The sequence below is a fragment of the Anoplophora glabripennis genome, unplaced genomic scaffold (assembly GCF_000390285.2).
Source record: "Anoplophora glabripennis isolate ALB-LARVAE unplaced genomic scaffold, Agla_2.0 scaffold455, whole genome shotgun sequence".
NCBI lineage: Eukaryota > Metazoa > Arthropoda > Insecta > Coleoptera > Cerambycidae > Anoplophora > Anoplophora glabripennis.
In genome coordinates this window covers 123109-147338 of record NW_019416611.1, presented here as the reverse complement: position 1 = coordinate 147338, position 24230 = coordinate 123109, and the positions used below count along the sequence as shown (strand labels likewise).

Sequence of the window (24230 nt, the reverse complement as noted above, 5' to 3'; positions counted from 1 at the left end):
TTTTTTTTCCGATTAACTTGAATAGGCGATAAAAGATTGATTATTATTGGACTATTGAATTATGACTTTAGTTGAAAATGAACAGTGAATGAATTGTAAATGTAATTTATGCAGCTTCATCTGTTTCAGAGGGTTCTACCAGCCTTGAACTGGACGGCAACATGTACGTCGGCGGCCTAGGTCCACCGTTCTCCGAGATCCCTATTCCCGCCGGCCTCTGGACGGCCGTCCTTCAGCAGGGATTCGTGGGCTGTTTCAAGGACCTCGTTATGAACAATGAGGCTGTGGATGTTGCTAGCTACGCTCGCGAGCAGGACTCCGGTAAGGGAACCTCCTTTGAAATATTAAATTGTAAGCCGCCGCTTTGAGCGCTGGCCTTTGATTTTACAGGAAGTCGGGGCCTATTTTAAAATCCGTCGAAATGGACGTCCGGTTCGATCAAAAGGTCGCCGGCAAAGAGTCGTAACAATGGTCCCAGCCTCGACCATTGTTAATCAAACAGAATTTATAACAGAAGGAATCTATATATTTGACTCCAATATATTGTTTTCCCTGAAACCAAATTAAGCATATAGTTTTTGTTTAAACCTATTTTATTGTAAGGATATTACGCTAGTTCAAATGAATTAAAAAAACAGATGCCGATATAAAATTAAATTTTTATAGTAAGTTTTCACTTTTTTCATACATTTTCGCGTTAAGAACGTTTGCAACATATTAGCATTGTTTCCGATACAAAATTGTAAAAACAATATTTTAAATTAACATTTTTTACATAAATGTATTGGATGGGGCCCCTTAAGTGGCCGGCAATGATCCCCCGATCAAACAGACCCTTATATTATCATTTACCAATTTATATAAAGTAAAATTCGCACTAGAATGTGAGATACATAAAATCGGAAAAAGCAAGCTTTGATTTGATTTGTTTTGATTAAAATTATAGTGTTAACGAGAATTTTAAGGAACGTGTCCAATTTGTATATATAGGGGTAACTTTATGTGGGGGTCAGTTTTTTTAGGGGTACGTGTTCACCTGAATACGAATCTAAAATTATTTTTTCTTTAATCAAATAAACAAAATGCACTTTAATTCTTGTGTATGCCGCCACTTTAATACTCATGTATTTATAACAAGATTGTTGGCAACCTACAGTGCATGTAGAGGGAGATAGTACGGGTCAACGGTGACGAAGCGAAGGGGGTGAGTTGTTATTCCGCATTTGAAGGCAGTATATCTAACTGTGAATTTGAATATTTTGCATCGTTATTAAATTCCAAACACGCTGTATCTCTATAGGGAAGCGTCCTATCAAAAATTTTTATAAGGCAAAACTTGATTATTTTCATCGGTAGAATACGCCATTAAAGTTTGGCTAAACATATCATTTACACCATGTATATTTTGGTTACGCATAAAACAAATATAGAAACACTTATTTAAATTTAATTGAAGTTTGTTTACAGTAATCAAAAAAAGAATTTAAATCTTCTTAGAAGACAAAACAGTTATCAGAATTACTTATTCTAGAGTAAATTTTTAAATCTTCTGCGTAGGTAGAGTAAAAATCTACAAAATTTAAAACAGTAACGGATATCGTTGATATAGATTAATAATAGTAGTGGTCGCAAATGTAAACCTTGAGGAACACCTATTCAAAATAATCAAAATACTCGTCATTGTAAACTTGTGAACTTCTGAAGTTCCCAGTCACTATTTTCTTTGAAACGTATAAAGTAAAAAATGCAAAGAAAAGTTGTTTTCATGCTTGAAGGAATTATGGAAGCCGTGTCTTGTTATTATTTATTATTGAAAGTGCCTACTTATCCATGAATCAGTGCCCAATTACAGGATATGATAAGTCTATCGATAAAACGTAATAGAAAAATAAAATAAATACGAGAAAAAAAAGAGAAAAAATTCAAAGGTACAAATAAAACTAATAAAAATAAGAAACAAATAGACAATACAAACAAAACAAAGAATGCGTCTAGTTAAGTATTACATTTTTTATAGATTGAATGGAACAAAAAAAACTATTGCTGTTATTATTTATTTTCTATTTCATTATAGTTTTATGTATTATACAGGGTGTCCAGAAATTCATGCAACAAAATTTGGTCATAGATCCTTAAGACAAATTTAGGAGACCCGTATTTTTTCTTTTTGCCAACTGGCCCCCTCTTTCTGAGTTACAGCCCCCTGAAATCTGCCCCTAAGAAGTCTTTTTTATATCTCAATACCATGTTGTACGAAAATCATTAAATTTGGTACACAAGGGTTTTACGGCTTTTTGGCGAGAAACCCCCTTAAGACGCTTTTTCGTGAGCCCTCTTGTCTTTGGAACCAGAAAAATTCGGTCGCTAATTTTTTTTAATTATTAGTTAGCTAGAAAGCCATTGAATGTAGAAACTTTTTTGTCTCTTGATATTTGTTTCGTAAAACGCAATGTTTTTGAGGAAAATAGCGAATCACGATAAGCATTCGATAACATTTTGCAATTTTTCTCGAAAACATTGCGTTTTACGAAAAAAGTATAAAGGGACAAGAAGTTTCTAAATTTAATGGCTTTCTAGTGGAATGATAATTTTTAAGAAATTTAAATATGCGACCAAATTTTTTTGGCTCCAAAGACAAGGGGGCACACGAAAAATTGTCTTAAGGGGGTTCCCCTTCAAATAACGTAGCACCATCAGATTCCACATGTCATAAAACACATGTGTACCAAATTTAGTGATTCTCGTACAACAGGGTTCTGAGATATAAAAAAAGATTATTCTTTTTTTATTCGTAGGGGCGGACTTCAGGGGGCTGTGACCCCGAAAGAGAGGGCCACTTGGCAAAAATAAAAAATACGGGTCTCCTAAATTTGTCTTAAGGATCTGTGATCAAATTTTGTTGCATGAATTTCCGGACACCCTGTACAACGGTGATACTAAAATAATGTTATTTCGTGGTCTGGGTAGATTGAAAACCTTATTATTTCTAGCTGAAGGTTGGTTGAGATATGTTGATCTGACATCTGGACAGTCCAATATATTACGGAAAATCTTTTACAAAAATATAACTTGACAAACAGATCTTTTAGATACGACATGACTATTAAAACGGCCAAATAATAAATACTTTGGTAAACCTTGAGAGAGATATGTGTACCGTCTGATAAGTACACAGCTGATCTCATATTCTAATTTGGAACGTATACAAAATTATATATTATATTATTATGTATATGTTATTTAGTTATTGATTTTTAATTAATTTAATGATATTTGAATTATTTTATTTGATATATACTTTATATTTGGATACATTTAGAGTTAAATTGCTATGTTGACAACACCGATTAATATCATTAAGTACATTCTTTAATCTGTAACAATAATCTCTAATATGTTTATTTAACCCAATAGTTTAAGATCGTCTGCACCCATTAAATAGAGTATTTTGCTATAATCTGAGTGTAGAACTTTGAGGCTCGCCAGATTTTTGATGAAAAATGTACGACATTCAACAGATCAATGGAGCATTAAATCTGTGATTTTGTGACAAAAATACTAATAGCAAACAGACTGTGACATCATATAAAAGACAGTCTGTAGATATACGCTTATATGTTTCCTACTCCAATTTACCATTAATTAATTTTTAATAATAAACGTTTTTATACAAAAATCGCATTTTTTGTTTTTTGTTTATAAAGCCTAAATAGCGAAGCTATCTGTATGCTATAAAGACACAATTTGTAGAGAAGGGAAATACGAATAAAACGAGAGGTCGATCGATATGACTGGATAATTAGAAACCAAGAAAACCCGGAAAAATCTGAAAATTTATAATTTTTTTAAAAATTCATTACTCCGCCATTTTTTAAGCTGAAGAGCTAACCCTATGCACAAAAGTAGTGAATTATATGTACTTTAGGTGTGCACAATTATTCAAATTTTCCGATAAAATGATGCGAAATAGGTGAAAAATTCCTCCAAACATGCTCAAAAACGGCTGAACGCGCGTACGCTGTCGAATAGTGGAGGATGATCAGGAAATGAGGGGCAGTGGATATATAGGTATACAATTTTGAATATTGTTAATTATAGTATATTTTAAATAGTTAATTATTCATATAATTGCATAGCTCTTCAGGATTATCCGCAACAGCTATAAGTGTAACATCATCTGCGTGCAACCAGTGCAATCAGTACTAACGTGAGTCGGAAGATCATTTATAAATGTTAAGAAAATTAATGGACCAAATACTGAGGCCCTTTGGGAATTGGAATCTGTCCTATTAAAGTTTACTCATACATAAATGCAGTAAATTTGACAAGAGCTATATTAGGAAATACCTTGAAATCCTACTGTATACATATTTTCATTAATAAAAGTACCTGTAATCTAAGCAATAAAATGTCATTGTTAAATCAAAACAGAGAGCCACTGCATATTTTCCCCCATCAAGACTTTAATTATTTAATTGATTTTCCTACGAATGCGTTACGTTATATTTGTTAAGGTAAAGATCATTTTATTGTATATTATTGTTCCAAGTATTTTGGAAAAGGCTGTTCGTTATTCTATTCAAGTATAGGTGTCACCACACCAATCTATAGAATTAAAAAATTTGCCATCTTCAATGGATACATTTATGAAGAAAATGTTATTTACGTTCTGGCAGAACAATTCAGTTCTCCTTTTATTAAATTCATTAAATTACGGTCCATTTATCAAATTCCCCGACAGTTAACGTCTAAAACATATTCGTGTAGTTACATGAGCGGCACGACAACGGCTACCATATAAGAGTATCAGAGGAGACGCAAGCATACAGCTGCAAATTCGGGTGTAAGTAAGCGATTAAGCTCGAGCAGGGGTGGAAACAAAGCGCCGGTTAATGGAAATGTGAGACCCTTGTCTTTGGCTTTCTTTCGGCGATTTTAGCTGAGATCTTTCCCTTTATCTTGGAACGCGGAGATCTGTAATGTATTTCGTCACCCGTCAAGCTGTGTTTATAGCCGGAGATATATGAAGCAAAACAAAATAACGAATCTGCCAAATTCCTTCATATGTTACATTTTGGGGTATACTTTTTATATACTACAATGTTGCATCGTTTTCTCGTCCATATGGCGTTTGATAATATTTATTTTACTGAATTTACTGTATACGTGTAAAGAATAAACATGCGACAATTACAGTAAAATGATAAGGTCACTTCTGTCTATTTTTAGTTTACAAAAAATGTGATAATTATAGTAGGGGAGCCCAAGAGGGGATTTTGGGATTTACTCAAGCGCGGCAGATTAACATATGGGGGATACCTTGCAAAATAGGAAAAGAAAAATCGATAGTTGGAAATACTCGAGCGCGTCAGATTAAGATATGATGGGTTAATTACATGCTGAAAAGTGTGCATTTCAATAATCTGACGATTTGAGCGTGACAGAAGGCAGTCGGAAGATCACAAAGTTGCAAAAAAAAACGTCACCTCGACATTCTCGAGCGCGGTCGATTTTTTTTTATTTTGAAGGAAATAATTCAAGGATAACGGGAAAAATATAATCTGCCGATTTCCACAAGCCGAAGTAACAAAAATCGTTAATAAAGTTTTGCGCGTGCGGCTGCAGGGAAATACATGTTGTTTTGAAACTCCGTCAGGAAACTCCGGGAGGTGATTCTCTGGATTAAAATAATAGCAGTATGTAATGAAAATTTTTTTCGAATTGTTAATTGTTTGCAAGTTACAGCTTGTCGAAGTTCATTTTTTTAATTTTTTGATTTAAATAACTTATTTAATTCATGTTCGATTAGTCTCTCATTTGGCACACCCACTAAGTAGATGAAGCTCTATTGGACCAGTCAGAGAAAAGTTTCATTATGCGCCGCTAGAGGGCACTTTACCTAGAATTCCAAATTTGTTTGGTTCATAACTTTTTTCTCTTGCTAGACATCACAGAAATTTAAACATTATTGAAAAGAGAAACAATATCAGGAAAAAATATATACTTTGTTCATGCCGATAATTGTAACCGTTTACCAGGAAATCGCTATTAATGTGTTATTAAACATCAAATTTTTGATCGTTCTTTCTGTAATTATGTACAGGGTGTCCCGAAGTTATTGCAACAAAACTTAGTCATAGATTCTTAAGACAAATTTAGGAGACCCGTATTTTTTATTTTTGCCAATAAAACGATAAAAAAACTAAAAATATCGTTTTTTATTAACCTTGGCCTTATATTTTTTTTACCTCTTATTTCTTTATCATCTGTAATAGTAGGGGAGCTCAGAGGGCTAAATGCGTCTTTACTCCAGAACTTTGAAGACCTATTGGATCGCGAAGATTATATGCTAAAAAAAAAGTTTATATGATGTAAACCTGTTTAGTAGTGGGGGAAGCGTGTATAAATTTTTAAAAATGTAAAAAATAAATAGTTACAAAAAAATCTTCAAGCGCGTCAGTGTTCGATAGCGTGTACGGTCTACGAACTCCTGTTTACAGAGAGATATTACTCTGACGAATCGCTAGTTGCAGGTAGCTGTATTACGAGGTAGAAATTGGGAAAAAAATCAGATTATTAAAGGGATTTTGTTTTCTGCATGTAATTAACTTATTTTGTTTAAATCTGATGTGCTCCAGTTTTTTTGAGGATCGATTTTTTTTTTACTAATCTGATCGATTGCCCTAGACGTACGTCACTATATTGAGGGACCCTATTTGGTAAAAGTACTTAACATAGTACAAAGATTCTCCCCTAATATTAAACTGCTCAGCTCAGGTCACATACAAAATCCCCGCTTGGGCTCCCCTACTATAATTTTATCAGAGAAAGATATTACCGAAAGTATATATTATATGTTTATTTGTATTATAATTAAAAGAAATAGATTTACGTGTGCAGAAAATAACATAAAAAACTTTTTTTACAAATTTCAACAAAATTTATTATTTGTTTTTATTTGCATGTTATTTTCCGTGCTTTTTATTTGTTACATTCAGTGATTTAAAAAAAAATATGAAAAAGTTTTTTTTTCAAACCGTCAGATTAAAAAAAACCTCCAAATAATCGTCAGATTATGGATCAGCACGACCAGGGCATCAAGCTGAACCGTCTATATGAAAATCTGACGCGCTCGAGTATTTCAAAATGGCGATTTTTTTTTGTATTTTCAAAAAGCTGCCACGAGTTAGCGTCACATCCGAATCGTCAGTCTTTTGAATGGGAGCTTCGTTCGGGTTCACTTAACATCCCCTCTGAATATCTGACGCGCTTGAGAATTTTTTTTTTCCCATTTTTAATCTTTTCATATGACCGCCCCCATCATCCAAATCGGCAGATTAACATATCTCCGTTATCAAAGACACGTATTATCAATATCTGACGCGCTCGAGTATTTCCATGTGACTGTTTTTTTTACATTTTTGAAAGCCTGTAGGCGCTCTCCCCACCGGTGAAAGGGTGGGGTCATATAACCTTTTTTTTCTTTCTACCATCTAATCTTCAAAATCCAATCGGTCCCTACGACGCTCGAGTAAATCCCCGTTTAGCATCGTGGGCTCCCCTACTATTATAATGCAAACAATAAAATCATTTTTCTGGAACCGTTTGGAAACGTGTACTTTTTCGGTTCAATTTGACACCCCAAAATACCGTATATTTTACTTCGTTGCTAAGCAACCATCACTGAACAGTACGCGAAAATTAACTTCCCGTTCCGCTTTTTTATCTATACCTTTTTCATAGGGTATTAATTTTAAACAGTCGATAGAATACATTAAAATAAACAAAAACCCTATGGGTCCTAAACTCAACCATTTCCAAGAAAAAAATTATCAAAATCTTCAACTTGATGTACAAAAGTTCGGTTAATTAAGGAATATTGATATAACTACGTGTATAGAATACCATAAAATACAATGTTTATCACTTTTTTAAATTTCTTTATGCTTAATAATTCTAACCAATAATTGCATTGTAATAAATTTCAAATTAGATACATTTCATATCGAGCAATGTAACAACAGTGCGGCGATTATAATAACATGAGGTACTAAGCTGTGCACCTATATACAATTCAGTTGGTATCTGGAATTCGACCGTGACGTTTTTTTTTGCGTATCAATATTATCATTTTCTTGAGGTGTTTCTCCTTGCTTTTTTAAAAGGTTTACAATACGTGATAATTTTCCAGCGACTGCGCGAAAATTGGATTCAAAGGTGTCATGCGTGCATCGAAAATGGTGGTGGACAGTACACAATTATAACGGTTCTTTGTTAATATTTGTTTTGTATCAATAATTATAGAAATGTTTGCTATGTATAATCTAGCATATATTTTATTGGAAACGCCATTTTCCAGATGGAAAATTGAGGACAAAAAGGATTTTTCTGTTTTTATAAAATCTAACCGAAAATCCTTCTCGTGAACCCCAGTTTTTCGGTAATATTGCAAATGCAACTAAAAATTTCCAGATTCATATAGTCGTTTGACCTTGAAAATTTGATTTTTTTTCCTGCGGCGTTTTTTTTTCTTTTTAGTCAATCCATGCATATGCTTCACCTATTCTCAATGTCACGAGCCGCCACTGATTTGTTTATATTTACAGTTATGTTGCAGTTTGTACTACTATTAAACATTGGTTGAACTTTGCCCGAAAAGTCGGCGACATTGCTGCTAATTATTTCTTCTTCGGCAATTTATTGCTATTAGCAAATTTCTCCTTGTTTGTCCCTCCTCTAAATATTTTATCTGTTATGTCTAGTTTATTTGAAGAAGATTCCTCTGTGTATCATTCGGCAAAGTTTGAAGATTTCCACTCCCTCATGTCTCTTTAATAAAATTAAATCTGCCCCAGCATTAACCAAAATGATCGCAGAAGATCGACGGAAACAATATCCTATGTATTTATCTGCATTTGGCAAATTTAAAAATTTTGCGACAATTTGAGGCATTTTACCAAACCGATGTATTCCTATTACTTGCCTGCAAGCTTTACCACTTGAATATTTAAAGAAAAAGCAGCAACTTTCAAAATTTTCTGGGCGGCATGTAACATATTTTCTATATAAGTTTCGTCTATCACAAAAGCCTCGATCCGAAATCATCTATATCATTCAAATTTAATTGATACAGTTCATCACGGCGACATGCGTCGGCAATACCAAATATCTAGGAATTACCTAAAAAGGAATTATTTTAAAATTTTTACATCTAAACGTACCTTATTCATTAAGTACCTATCTATTATCTTGTGTTGGAGCAATAAACGTTTCAAGTTGTTTATTTGACAAAACTTTTCACTTCTTTGGTTTACAGTTGTCATCTTGACATTTCAGGAAAACACGTAATGTTAAATAGATTGATATATAATGTCTTGCTTTGAAGTGTTGCTCTCAACATGGAGTAATTTGACTATAACGTAGATACCTTGAACTTTGTAGATAAATCGGGAAAGTATGCAATCATAACATTTTCTGATCAGGAGGCCGTATTTTTTTCAATGCAATAAGTCTTGAAACGTTTGTAAGCGAATTCGTGTCAATTAAAAAACTTATAATTGAAGTTAGATTTTTATTCAGATTCAGTCACAGAAATTCTAGATTTATTGCTATACAGGGTCGGAAAGTCCTCATGGTTCATCGGCCGTTACGTGAGAGCGATAAAGAAAGTCATAGAAATCCGTGCGATAGAGATAGATGGCTATAATGAAGGCGTCTAATAGTCACCGCCCATTTCGCCCTTCCACAAATAAGAAGTGGATCTTATTTTTGGAAGGGCGAAATGGGCGGTGACTATTAGACGTCTTCACTATAGCCATCTTTCTCTATCGCACGGATTTCTATGACTTTCTTTATCGCTCTCACGTAACGGCCGATGAACCATGGGGACTTTCCGACCCTGTATAAAATATTTACTAATGAAATTCTTTCATGGTAACGGGAAAATCAAATGTAAACAAAACAAAATTTGGTAAAGCAATAATACTGGAAAAGTAGAGTATAGAGTAGAGACATTAAAAAGCAATATTTAGTAGCACGCCTTACATTTAAAACTATAGTAAAATGAAACAAACATGTAAATTGGAAGCACTTTTCTTTTCTTTTTTTATGTTTATAGTCTTCAATATAATCACTATACAATAGTACAAAAATAAAGTTATCTTGGAAATTCATTATTTTTTTATATATGCCAATAACAAAAAATAAATAAACATGTGGGTGAATGGCATTTTCACACAAGAAATTTATCATGTTTTAATGTCCTTCCTATAACATTCCATAAACTATTTAAAAGTAAACAAACAAAACGCATTTAAAATGAGGTTATTTTCTCACTATGAGATGCTTGACAACCTTAATTGTTATCAAATTGCCAAGTGATACCAACTTTAGGCTTAAGAGAATTTGATAAGTAACTAAATTCTAGTTCGTTTTATGTTGGCAACACTGGGAAGACTTATTACAATTAGTGTCGTCTTATGTAAATACTATAACACTATTTAAAGTAAAATTGTCAAAATGCTCAATAGTAAGTGAAAATATACTCAAAAATTAACTCAGTAGATTCATTCATATGTTCACTCGTACCAATTATTATTTACAGTTACATTATTGTAGGAGCAGGAGATATGATATAAATAGAGCTCGGGACTCGGTCGGATGATCATAGCCGTCGCGTCGACTATTCACTACAGTGCACCGTACGAAAGCGGTAATAACGGCAGTTATTGGCTTCGCGTTTGCTTCGTGTATACGTGTTTTAATATTCTAATAATGCCGAACGTGCCAAGGGGTAAAAAACGAATTTTCGCTGATAAAGTATGCAAATTTATTTATACCTACCTGTTTATTTATTTGTTTACGACGAACACGCCTATGACTAACCAACCAAAACCCCAAGCTTTAGAGTCATACTCCACATCATAGTGTCGTAATATTAATTCTGGTATTGGATTCCTATAGTAACCTGTAAACGTCTACCACAGTTTTTTTGTGAAAATAATGTAACCAGTTATGTTAAAAATTTAGTATTAAAATAAGAGAACTGAGTGACTCCCAGAACGAGGTGTTCTGGGAGGAGAACAGACTAATAATGTAAGTCATTCAGTTCTCATTCTTCCTAAATCCGGCTGAAAACTGATGTACCAAGGAATACAAAATAGATAAATTGCACATTTTAAATTGTAGTTATCCTTTTCAGTTGAATACTAATTAGAACCAGCTGTTTATTTTAGTTTCTATCAGTACTTTGTTGGTTTTTTTAGTTCGTCAACGTTAAAAGTATTTAAAAAGGATTCAACATATCTTTCCGATACACCGTTAGTCATTTTCTACTCACAGACCATGTTAAAACATAATATGTGATTTGAATATAACCTTTTATCAGCTGTTTCCATTGACATGAACTTCTTTCTTCTTCTGTTTCACTTTAACAGATCAGAAATGGGATAAGTATCATATACTTTTAGAATGATTCATTTTGTCATAATCCCTGTAGACGGATCCCTACAACTAAATGGTAAATGGCACACCATTCCGCTTTTCGATATATCTGAGAGAACCCAAAGAAAAAGCCGGCAAAGCCAGCATTATCCCACGCCTCCGAATAAGGTGGCATTTCAGCCGGTTGCCTCCTAATCCTAATTTAATTCACACAAAGACTGGCGTATGACAAACAACGTCGGAAGTTGAAAACAGTTCCAAACTCCACGTCTATTACCTATAAAAATACAGAAGCCGCAAACTACATTAGCTCACACGAATGTCCGGAAACGTTGGTTAAAACTGAGCGGTACTCGAAACGGAACTAAATATAACAATAGCTGGGACGGTTTCACTCATTTACAAACTCCACAAATCTCAGCCCGGGACGGCCTAATCCCTTTAAAATTAACTTACTAACAGCTTTATGTTAATTTTGTGATATGATTACGCCAGCAATAATATGTTCCAAAAATTTCCGGTAAAATTTATACAATCTAAATTTATAATACATATTTTTTCAACACTATCGAGTACTGCAAATCGACCACTTTTAACCCTGACTCATTTCGATTTGGTTGAAACTTTTTTATTGTTTTCTACCCCATTGAAAACCTCTGAGAATTTTTTCAAATTTTTTTACCAAGCTCAACAAATGTTACGAATTTTTGAAAAAAATAGCATTTTTTTAAATAACCATAATTTTTTCAAAAATTGAGTTATCAGGACATTTTCTCCAAATTTTTTGTTTTCAAATGTACTTTTTGAAAAAAAATAGATCAAAATTATCTGGACCTATCTTCACTGTTTTTTTTTCAGTTTTCGAAAAAAATGAAAATTTCTCGATGACTACCATTTTTGAATTTGTTTTTTCTTATAAATCCTCAAATTTTTTCAGTGGTGTTTTTCCGTTTTCTATTTTTTTTATTGATTGAAAAAAAATATTTTTTCTCAGATTTAGCTTATTTCACATTCCATTTTGAAAATTTTTGAAAATGTATATAGAATCCCAAAATTGAAAAAAAATGTATGAAAGAAATAATTAAAGAGGTAAACATGGAAAAAAAAACGATTTTTTTTTTTTTGAAAAAGTTAAGAAAAAAATAGGTCGTTTTGAATAATTTTTTTATATTTTTTCATACATAACTTTTTTTGAGTTGGGTGAAAATATTTGACAAAATTCTCAGAGGTTTTCAATGGGGTAGAAAACAATAAAAAAGTTTCAGTCAAATTAAAAGGGGTCAGGGTTAAAAGTGGTCGATTTGGCGTGGAATGTCCCATATATAGGGGAGAGTGTTGTACCTTGGGTCAGTTTCAACTTTGTTTGAATTTAAACAGTTTCTTCATTTAGTTTCAAAAAATGAATATGCCAATTGATACCGAAACTATTTAGATTGCCAATTATTATTTCAAAATATATTTTACAGTTAGTAGTTCCTGTGAAACAGGTTTTTATGAAATCTTTGCACAGTACCTTGGACCAGCTAACGTTGAAACCTGGTCCAGTTAATAAAAAATAAAAAACAAATTGAACTTTTAAAATAACTCTTTATTAATTGTTTAATAACATCAAAATGACATAATACCTAGTACTACAATTATAATCATTTATTAACGTTGTAAGTATTAAAGTTTACAGGAAATTGGAACGCTGTAGCGTGACGTACTGTTCCTCTCACATTGTAGATGGCGTTGGAAGCTTGAACAAAGTATCTTCGTGAACGAAGTCAAATATTTCTGTGGCGTCATTTAAAAATTTATTGGAATCGCCAATGCGACGTAAATATTTTATTTCGTTGTTATTATTTTGACAGTCAATTATTTCTAGTAACATAGTGACATACATTTTTTTCCGGGGACTCTGGTCAAAACAAAATCACCATTATTAATGTTACCATTTTTCAATTAAACATTATAGATCTTTTAGGTTTTCCTTCTCACTCACAAGTGTTTCAAAGTGATTAATTGATATGCCACTTACGAAACTGTCGCAATCACTTTACCAGCAGCTTTTTGTTTATCCCATGACACGGAATATTTTTTCTCATTTACAATGGCATATTGATATGCCAAACACCTAACTTCTTTTTTCGTAAACCATAGTGGTGACGTGACGGTACGATTAGATATTTCTCTAAAGCAACTTCCCCATCTTTTGTAAAGCCTTGGTTAGTATTATTATTTGCTATATATTTGAAAATTAAGGTTACCGAATTTTTGAATTAGGTACTTAGTATGTCTGATTAATGTTGTTTTGGATACATGTATTATAACGTCTGGCTGATCTTAAATAGATATATCTCCACTAATATACCGTTCCGCCGTAATGATTAAATTTTCAGCACTTACTCTCTTAACACCAGATTGACTTCCGCGGCATTATCTTAAATATTAGCTTGAAAAAAATATATATTTATATTACTTCATCTAAAGACTACAAAAAGATTCTAAAAGTTGCTTTGCTGGACCTTGGTCCACCCAGTAGGTTGTACCTTGTTCCGATCTAAGTATGATATTCATTAGTGACCCGAAGTAGACGCCTGTGTCATCGCAAAGTTTTATATAATTTTATAGGTTGTAGGTAGGCATTACAAAAACATTCATGCATAATTAAAGAACCTACGAATGTGTCTTTCAGAACATATCCCTAGAAAGCAATAGTACTTACCAGATTGGATGATAGTGGATGATGACTATATAAAATATTTACTTCACGGATATAAAAACACACAAACCTTATTAAACCGATATGTGCTTAATGTACTTCAGTTTGCACTAACTCCATCGATCGTAAACGGTACGTTTCCATTGGTGACTCTGATTCTGAAATTGTGCCTACAATTGCCGATGTACCTCAAGGATCGGTTCCTGGACCGATTCTATTTTTAATTTATATCAATGACCTGTCTGTTAACATTCAAAAGTCTACATGCAATTTGTTTGCGGACGACACCACCTTGTTAACACGTGGTGGCGATGATGCTAGCAGAAGCGATCTAGACAATGCCAGTATGTGATTTTCTGCTAATAAACTTAAGCTTAACATGGATAAGACTCGTGATATTACTTTCACTGCTAGTAAAGTCTCTGGTAATGTGGACTGTGTAAAATTGTTGGGGATTTATTTGGACACACGATTAACTTGGGCTACTCACATAGATCGCCTCTGCTCTAAACTGGCGCAACAGGTTTTCTTTCTGAGGCGGCTCCGAACATACGTTGATAATCCCATATTGAAGATGTTGTACTTCTCTTTGTTCCACTGTCATCTAGCGTATGGTGTAGCTCTTTGGGGCAATGCTACTAGCGCTCATAGAGCATTCGTCATTCAGAAGGCAGCTATTCGCCTTATCGGCAATGCCACTGGTAGGGTCCATTGTCGAGATCTATTTATTAAATATAATATTTTGCCCTTACCTTGTTTATATGTGTATCAAGCATTATCATTAGTCCATAAGAGTGCAACTCAACTGCAAACCCATTCTGATGTACATAGCTACAATACCAGATATGCTGGAAAACTTATATTACCTTTTTCTCGTATTAATGTCACTAAAACTAATAAGCTAAATGTAAACCTGTACAATAAATTTGACAACTTCTGTAAAGTAAAACGTATTACTCATTTATCAAATGAAGTTTTTCGTAGATTTATCAAATCCTTTCTGTTGCAGCATTGTTTTTACAGTATTGTTGAATTTGTTGAATACTGTACTACTAACACCTATTTACCTCAGACTATAAATGTACTTCATGTATATAAAAAAGTCAATAAAATTCTATTCTATTCTATTCTATTCTATTCTATTCTATTCTATTCTATTCTATTCTATTCTATTCTATTCTATTCTATTCTATTCTATTCTATTCTATTCTATTCTATTCTATTCTATTCTATTCTATTCTATTCTATTCTATTCTATTCTACTATATTCTATTCTATTCTATTGTGTGGAAAGGAACACTAGAATCAGTCATAAAATAACATTACAGATTCCTTTTAACATTTCATTGGACCGAGTACAAGCGTACCCAAGGTACAAAACTCTCCTCTGAAGTGTAATATTTTGTAGAGTTATTTATTATTATAGAAAATATCTACTCCTATACTTAAAGGACTATTGTTTTTCGGGTTGTTATGCTGTGGCCTATCTGGTGGCCACCAGTTACAGACTTACATTGCACTTTGCCTTAGCTAGGAATCTTTGACCTACCATTGTTATTCTTGGGCTAGGCTCTATGGGGGCGAGCCCGATTTAATGAAAAGTGTTCTTGAATGATGCTTTTAATTTTCTTACAGTTCTCTTCTTTTTTGAAAAAGAAGTAATACAGACATGAAAATGTGTTAACATATCTTACAGATTTTGATTACACAATATCAGGGCTGGTTTTTGACATTTCAGGAGAAACGTTCTTCGGAAGAAATTCAGAAATTTGGAATTAATTTCTATGTGGTTCGATGTACGAGTCACCATCCTGTGATTTTCTGTCACAGGATAGTGACAGGATAGTGACAGGAATATCACAGGATAGTACTATTGGTACTTATCTTTGATGTCGTCTTATTTGCTTCTGACAAAAAGTAGGTTTAAACCATATCAACTCTTTCTTGAATATAAATCAAGAACATGCTTTTTCATAACATTATATAAAAACTTGGAAATTAAGATACAAAATTACACTATACCGTCACTAAACACTGAAATAATAGCTTTATAAGATTATACCCTTAGACCACACAAAGGGACTTTATGAACATCCTGTCGTAAACAGATAAAGTTGAAGACTAAACTAAAAATATACAGCGTGTCCCACTAGTGCGGGAAAGTCCAATATCTATGTTAAAATGAGGAATATATGGATTTTTCTTTTTATTGTGTTGCCACATTTCTTGGAATGTACAAATTAAAAATATATTCAACTATACAGGGTGTTCCACTTTTCCTGGACAGACACCAACTTTGGTTTTTTAAACGGAAACACACATTTTTTATATTTTTTTTCGGATTATTCATCAAAAATAAAGGGTACCTTGTGTAGAATAGTTCTATTCAAATATTCACAGTTTTTGAGATATCTCGTTTGAAAGGTTTTTCTAGTCGATATTGGTTGCTTACATTTTCTGATACTGACAGGTTATACTAATAGCTACTAAGCCCATTTTTTTATCAGATATTTAGTAAAGAAGACTCTTCCGAATCATGCTCCAAAAACTGGCCTGTGTTATACAGGGTGACCAAAATATCATGTCAAAATTGCCAATTGAAAAATTGAAAAATCTCGATTTTTTTTAATGCAACGCCCTGTATATTTTCATACCATGAGATGCAGAATTAAATTCACTACAACTTAGCTATACCTGCTCCTATACCAAAATTCATTAGTTTTTCATGAAATCTCATTTCTATGAAAAAATGCGACGTTTACAAATAGCTTATATATAAAATAACGTAGTAGGCTCCTGTCAAATCTGGATAATCTGGATAATTTTCGATTCACATAAGGTTTAATAGAAAGAAAGGTTTAATAGAAGAAGAGACGCCCAAGGTAACTGTTTATTGGCAAGTCGTATTTACCATTTTGTTTCTTAAACGTTCTATTAACCACACTTTTGGAAATACTAATTTCATCACTAATTTCTCTGACACTTGTAGATGGATTTTGGACTGTACATTCCAAAATGTCAATTTGACTATCCTGATTACCACATGCGTGTGTTCGTTATTGTTGTCTTCTCATAATTTGTATTTGTTGTTCTTTCAAACTTCTCCTTCACTTTTACAAAACACTTTGTACGAGGATATCTTTGTAAATCTGGATTATTGGTTTGGTAAATACGACTTGCCAATAAACAGTTACCATGAGTTTTACAATTATTCTATTATTTATTTACTAATTCTTCTTTAGAGTAATTCATTTCACAATTATTACTGTCGCTTTTCTATTAAACCTTATGTGAATCGAAAATTATCCAGATTATCTTTTGACAGGAGCCTACTACGTTATTTTACATATGTATAAGCTATTTGTAAACTTATTTTATTATATTATTTTTTCATAGAAATGAGATTTCATGAAAAACTAATGAATTTTGGTATAGGAGCAGGTATAACAAAGTTGTAGAGAGTTTAATTCTGCATCTCATGGTATGAAAATATACAGGGCGTTGCATTTAAAAAAATCGAAATTTTTCAATTTTTCAATCGGCAATTTTGACATGATATTTTGGTCACCCTGTATAACGCAGGCCAGTTTTTGGAGCATGATTCGGAAGAGTCATCCTTATTAAACATCTGATAAAAAAAATGGGCTTAGTAGCTATTAGTATAACCTGTCAGTATCAGAAAATGTAAGCAGCCAATATGGACTAGAAAAACCTTTCAAGCGAGATATCTCAAAAACTGTGAATATTTGAATAGAACTATTCTACACAAAGTACCATTTATTTTTTATGTAGAATCCGAAAAAAGTATAAAATATGTGTGTTTCCATTTAAAAAACCAAAGTTGATGTTTGTCCAGGAAAAGTGGAACACCATGTATAGTTGAATATATTTTTAATTTGTACATTCTGAGAAATGTGGCAACACAGTAAAAAGAAAAATCCATATATTCCTCATTTTAACATAGATATTGGACTTTCCCGCACTAGTGGGACACGCTGTATAATAACCAAATGAAACAGTGAAATATTCAGTCATTCTCATTTTGTACCAGGTGCGAAGACAGTCGGCGTATCATTTTTCGAAGGCAACAGACGACGTTGCAACAAAACAGCGGTGGCTAACCGCCGTTGCACTTCGGAAACGTTCGAACGTAATGGAATTCTATTAAATTTAAACTGTCACGGTTTAATTTTCAGCAGTGGCTGAATAAAGAGAAAGAGTCGAAACATACCGTACTTTTATACATCCCTATTTTAATTATCCAAATTCTACTGTACGTAGTGATAGTAGCATTAATATTTAATAAATCACATAAAAATGTGTGTTGTAAATAGATTTGAGGTACCTAGTAGTAGATAGTAATAGAATGTAGGAAAAATTATTGTATTCAAAAATATACCTCACTTGTCCATTCTTTTCGTAGACACCGTCGGCAATTCAATTTCAGGGTTATTACAGTCGACGGTTTGTCCAATTTTCAGTTCCCGCTTGGATATTAAGCTTGTTAATTTACAATTTTACCTTATTTCACGTTCCATTGTGGAAAAAGTGTGTGAGTGGATATTTCATGGAATTATAAGTACACGCTGACAGACAATTTGCTGCTTTAGGTTCGCGCTCTACATCTACGTGACCAGAAACGAATATATAATAGAATTAATTTAACCAGTAATAGTAAAATGGGAATACAGGGTGTTACAGAAGATGGTATAACAAAACCCTAACTACAAAATCCTAAGGTAAAAACAGTTCGACTTAAGACACCTTAACCCCTGCGTTTAAAGTTACACAATATTAAAGTTTTACTTTTGCAACAGCTTTTCTTTAACATCAATGGTGTATAGGAAATTTTCCGAATAGTTAATGATTACGTTGTCTTTATGTCTGCATCTGCAACAAAAAGATCCCTTTTATGAAACAAACATTTTCAGAATTATTTTCGATTTACTCAACATGAAGTTACATTTGAATAAAATAGATGAGATATTTATTCTTTAAGGTAAGAATCAAAATTCTGAGGTTCTCAGTGATTGGTGTATGCCACTGATTGATACAGTTTATGCAATGAATTTTTACAATTACTTTGTTAAGTTATCAGCGCAAGTGTTATGATACTGCGTCAAACATGTTTAGATATACGAGTATTTGCGTATATATATATATATATATATATATATTCCATTTTGACTGGGAAATTAAGTATTCTCGAACCAATGTTTATGAGAACTTTTTTCTTTTCTAATAAGCACTACGTATCGTTAAATCGTTTTACTTTTATTTATCTTTTTGTTTCGTATAGATTGGGTAGTTAGTTTTAAATATCGTCTAATTGTAAGATGTATAAAAAATTAAATAAACGTCTATCTGAACAAACAACAAAATATAGGCTAAAGCTCAAAAAAGAACCGGACGAATTACGAAAAGATTATTTTTTGTGTACGAGGTCAGTTCAGAAAATAACCGAACTTTTTTTATAATCTAATTTATTTTATTATTAATTTTATACATTATTGGCCCTTGTCTCCTTTAAAGTACTCCCCTCCCCTATTCACACATTTCAAATTTTCCCATCGGTGTTTCCATTTCGCGAATCGGTCCTAGATAGCTTAATTTGAAATGACCTTTAAAGTCTGTGACGAATTTGCTTTGATGTCATCAATAATAGTATGAAAACGGCGTCCTTTCAGCACTGATTTCAATTTCCGCAATAAGAAAAAATCGCAAGGCACCGGGTCTGGAGAGTATGGAGAGTGAGGGAAGTCAATAATCTGATATTTGGCACTAAACTAATGAATTGACACAGATGAGTGTGCGAGCGCATTATCATGGTGTAGGAATCATGAATTGTCTCGCCACAACTTTAGCCTCTTTTCGATGATTTTTTCAACGTAACCGTTGTAAAACGCTTTGATAGTACCTACACACGGTTCACTGTTTCACCTTCCACAATTCCATTAAAGGAAACAAACAGTGAGTATCACTTTGACATTTTCCGTTATAATCCTTTGAATGAATGTTTCATCTCCATTGGTTTGTTCAAGGAGTTGCCGACAAACGTTCACATAATATGTTCAGTCAAATTTTGCTGCAATTTTTCAGTCAAAATTTCATGGCATGACCCAATTTAAATGCTAATCTCTTCTGCAATTTCTCTGATAGTCAATCGGCGATTTGCACGCACTAGATATTTAACTTCTGAAGGTGGAAGTCATCAGTTGAAGTCGAAGACTTTAATCTTTTAAATCATAAAAACCACTCGTGACATTGAATACGACACAACGCGTCATCTCCGTAAGCTTGTTTAAAAAGTTTAAACGTTTCCGTAAAAATTTTACGTTGTTCCAGAAAACCACACATTTCAAAAATCATCACTAACACTTACAGACATTGGACTCAAACTATAAACCAAATGAGATATAGGCAGTCCAAGAACATGTGGTTACAGAGTTCGATTAATTTCTGAACACACCTTGTTATTAAAAAAATGGATACATTGGGAAATCATAATAAGAAGACCAAAATCTTAATTTAGAAGTAGTCCTAAAATTTTACAGGTTTGGTTTTGGAGATATTCGCAAAGCTAATTAAAAAAAAAAGGTGAATAGGCTCAAAGTTCAAGAAGAAAATCATTTTCTTTTCTAATAGGTATCTTCTCTGTTACGTCTAAGATTTATGGTAGATACGTTTTTCTGAAGCACCATGTATGACTAAAACTTACAGTTACTTACTTATACTTTCTTATACTATTATTAATAAATTAATAGTCACTCAAAATCCACGGTTTCATAGCTGTCTTAGTATTAATTTTAGAAAAAAAAAATTGCTCTTACTGTATTTGTTTTACCAAGTATGATTTCTTAAACTGAACGAGACTGTTACGTCTTCTAATTCTTTTTTCAATTTTAACTATTCGAGGTGTCATGTGAGTAGTAGTTTCAATCCAATAATTGATGTTTTTTATGATGTTTATTCAGTTAGGTAGAAGATATATCATTGCACGTGCTACGTCGACGGAACTTACAAGCTGTATGTAATTGCCTCTAATCGATCTGCATCAGTTACTGTGAAGGACATTCATCACGAGACATCATGAGTATTTATACCAAATACGATCAATTATGCATAGATGACGATCTCTATACATTGAATTTTCTGTATCTTTCTGTTCTTGTTAAACGCGTATTTTATTACAAGTTTTTACAAGCTTTTATTTAATTTGTCTTGTTAGTATGGCTCAAATCTTGCAACTGAATTTTAAAACAGTTATCCCCATCCGATTGAGCTGAAATGTTGCATAGGTACATGTTTAGTTTGGATGACAATGCACGGCGGCAGTAAAAGCTTGTTATTATAAAAAAAAATTATAAGTACATGAACTTATTTTTGATGTACTAGTTGAATTGCTAGTTCAACTGCTTTTTAAGTATGCCAATATTACTACAAATTTCCCATGGTAAAATATATAGGGTAAGTGGTCCTGTAAATTTAATTCCACTGCCAACTGCAAAATCATTTCAGCAACTCACAAAGCACTTCAAATATAATGGCCATAGCCCTTTATGTTTGCAAACAATGCTTATTTGTCGAAAATACTAAAAAAATATGTTGTTCTCTCAAACTGTTATGGGATATCTATGAACAATCTATACCAAGAAACGAAAATGCCAATTAAAAATTTCTAGATAGGTACAAAACCTGTTCTGGTGAAATTAAGTTAAGTTAATTGATAATAAGGTTCGTGCAAATATTAGTTTAGTGTTTTAATTAGGAAAATCTTAACATTTTCATTCTGACATTTTCGATTAAAACGGGAAAAATTGTAACTTTTGTATCAACTGAACCCTGAGAAAATCCTTTACTTTTCCATATATGAATAGAAAAAATCATTTGTAGTTTTCTTTACAAAAAATGCGTTATGCGACCTACAATATTCCAAAAACCAAACACTATCGAGCTGCTTATAAAATCAAGTAGTCTTCAACAAATAAAAAGTCAATCAGTTATTAAGATACATGCTGCAATCTATACACTTTTGGAAAACGGTTAAAACTCTTATGGACATGAAGTATTGAATCTAATTAATGTTATACTAAAATTGGAGAAATAATATGGAAATATAATACACAGTATTTAAAAAATAAATGACAAGTAACGCCTAGCCCAGTTAGTATAATATAAAATATTTTTCAGTATTTTGATTAGTTTAAGAAATTTAAGGTTTTTCTATTTGACCGTTTTTTTTTCGATGCTGAACAATTTCATTCAGAATTCAACAAGCGTTCATTATGCATTTTAAACATTACGCCATGTTTGGCATCACAGTAGGTTTTTATTTGGTAGTCAAGAAGGGTTGTAAAAAAAATGTTGATATATGTCATAACAAAAAAGTTATCATAATCATTATTGTAAACCAAGTCACAAAAATACAGTCCACTGAACAAAATATAATATCTTTGATTCAACACATAATCATTCCCGAGCTGCAAGAGCCCTACAAGACGGGTTTGTAGCCAACAGTATCTACAGGGTCGGAAAGTCCCCATGGTTCATCGGCCGTTACGTGAGAGCGATAAAGTAAGTCATAGAAATCCGTGCGATAGAGAAAGATGGCTATAATGAAGGCGTCTAATAGTCACCGCCCATTTCGCCCTTCCACAAATAAGAAGTGGATCTACCCCTATTTTTTCTTAAAATCTTTTTTCGATAAATTTTTTTCTTTTAAAAAATATGTCCAAAAAGCCCCATTCATTTACTAACTTTTTGATCTCTTCAAGTTTTTTTCAAAAAGTTTTTTATGAGAAAAAAAATAAATGTATTGCAATGAATTTTTAAAAAGATGAGCTGTTTAACGCATGTGTATTTTGCCGAAAGATCTAGTAGACTGTTCTTTGCAATGGAATCCATAGAAACAAATGTCAATGTCATTTATTGTTACTGTTTCACAAGTTTTATGATTTTGTGTAGAAAATATTAGTTGATAAACCGAAAATATGGTTAACTATTCCAACTTAGAAATGGCAGATATGCATTTTACATATGTGTAATGCATTGGAAGCGCAAAGACTTTATGCTGAACAGTACTCAATATTCACTATTGCGAGAACTTGGAAAATGTGAAAAGAGAAATCCTGACAGGCAACTGTTAAAGGCAATAAATTAAAACCACAAAAACTCACACTGATATGAAGCTTTTGAATGCTGGTAAGATAGAAGGTGAGAACGACGTAAGAGAAATCGTTTCAGCCAGAAGGCTTATGTGAGTTGTTAAGATAGTCACACAGAAATAAACGAAAGATAAGGCCAAAAATTGGTGTCAAAAGCCAAAAACTTATTAAAGGATCATCAAAAGTTGATGGCAGACGTATTGAATGAAGGAGATTAATAAGGATAACACTAGGACTGCTAACATAACATTGCAGGCGCAGGAAACACATGAGTAACATTAACCAATTGTTGGTTGCAGTGAAAAAGTATAATATACACACACCACATAACTAGAATCTGCCCTATTTCAATGAATAATTCAATATATAGAGAAATGAAACAATTTAATAATCATGAATAATGTGAAAAATATTTATTAATTAAAAAAAATTGTTAAAAGCTATAAAATTTAAAATATTTTTCCAAAGTATGCACATTACACCCATTGATTTATAACAGTTGCATGCCATTTTTATGCTTAATTTTTATTTTCATAATTTTTAAAACTGCTTGCATCTTTGAATAAAATATGGAAACCAACATTCTGAAAAGTAACTTTTATTGTTGTTTGGTTAATATTGATGCAAGCAGAGCTATCGGCACAATGAATTTTAGGCAGGGCACCCTGTATAAAACATCAATACCATAATTCTATACAATCATAAATATCTTTCTTTTGAATTTCTTCTCAGTACGGCCCTGTTTCAGACAAAAAATACAGCCCGACTCATGACGTCAATACAAATTGGGACTACAATCGGACAGGCTCACGACTCACCTTGATACATCAAAAGTGAAAACAAATATGGAATCGATACAACTGTTCGTGAAGCTCGCTCGCTGTTTGAGTTGCATTTTTCATAATCCATTGATTGATTGG

The 24230-nt window shown here is 32.7% G+C and overlaps 1 protein-coding gene across 1 annotated transcript in view; it reads left to right on the top strand.

Moving 5' to 3' along the window:
- The window catches only part of LOC108909631 (neurexin-1-like), a 341617-nt gene that overhangs the window by 215294 nt on the left and 102093 nt on the right, over nt 1-24230 (top strand). Inside the window, exon 10 of the mRNA XM_023455085.1 lies at nt 115-321. Within this exon, the coding sequence (XP_023310853.1) occupies nt 115-321 (207 nt within the window). The remainder of the gene's footprint in view (nt 1-114; nt 322-24230) is intronic.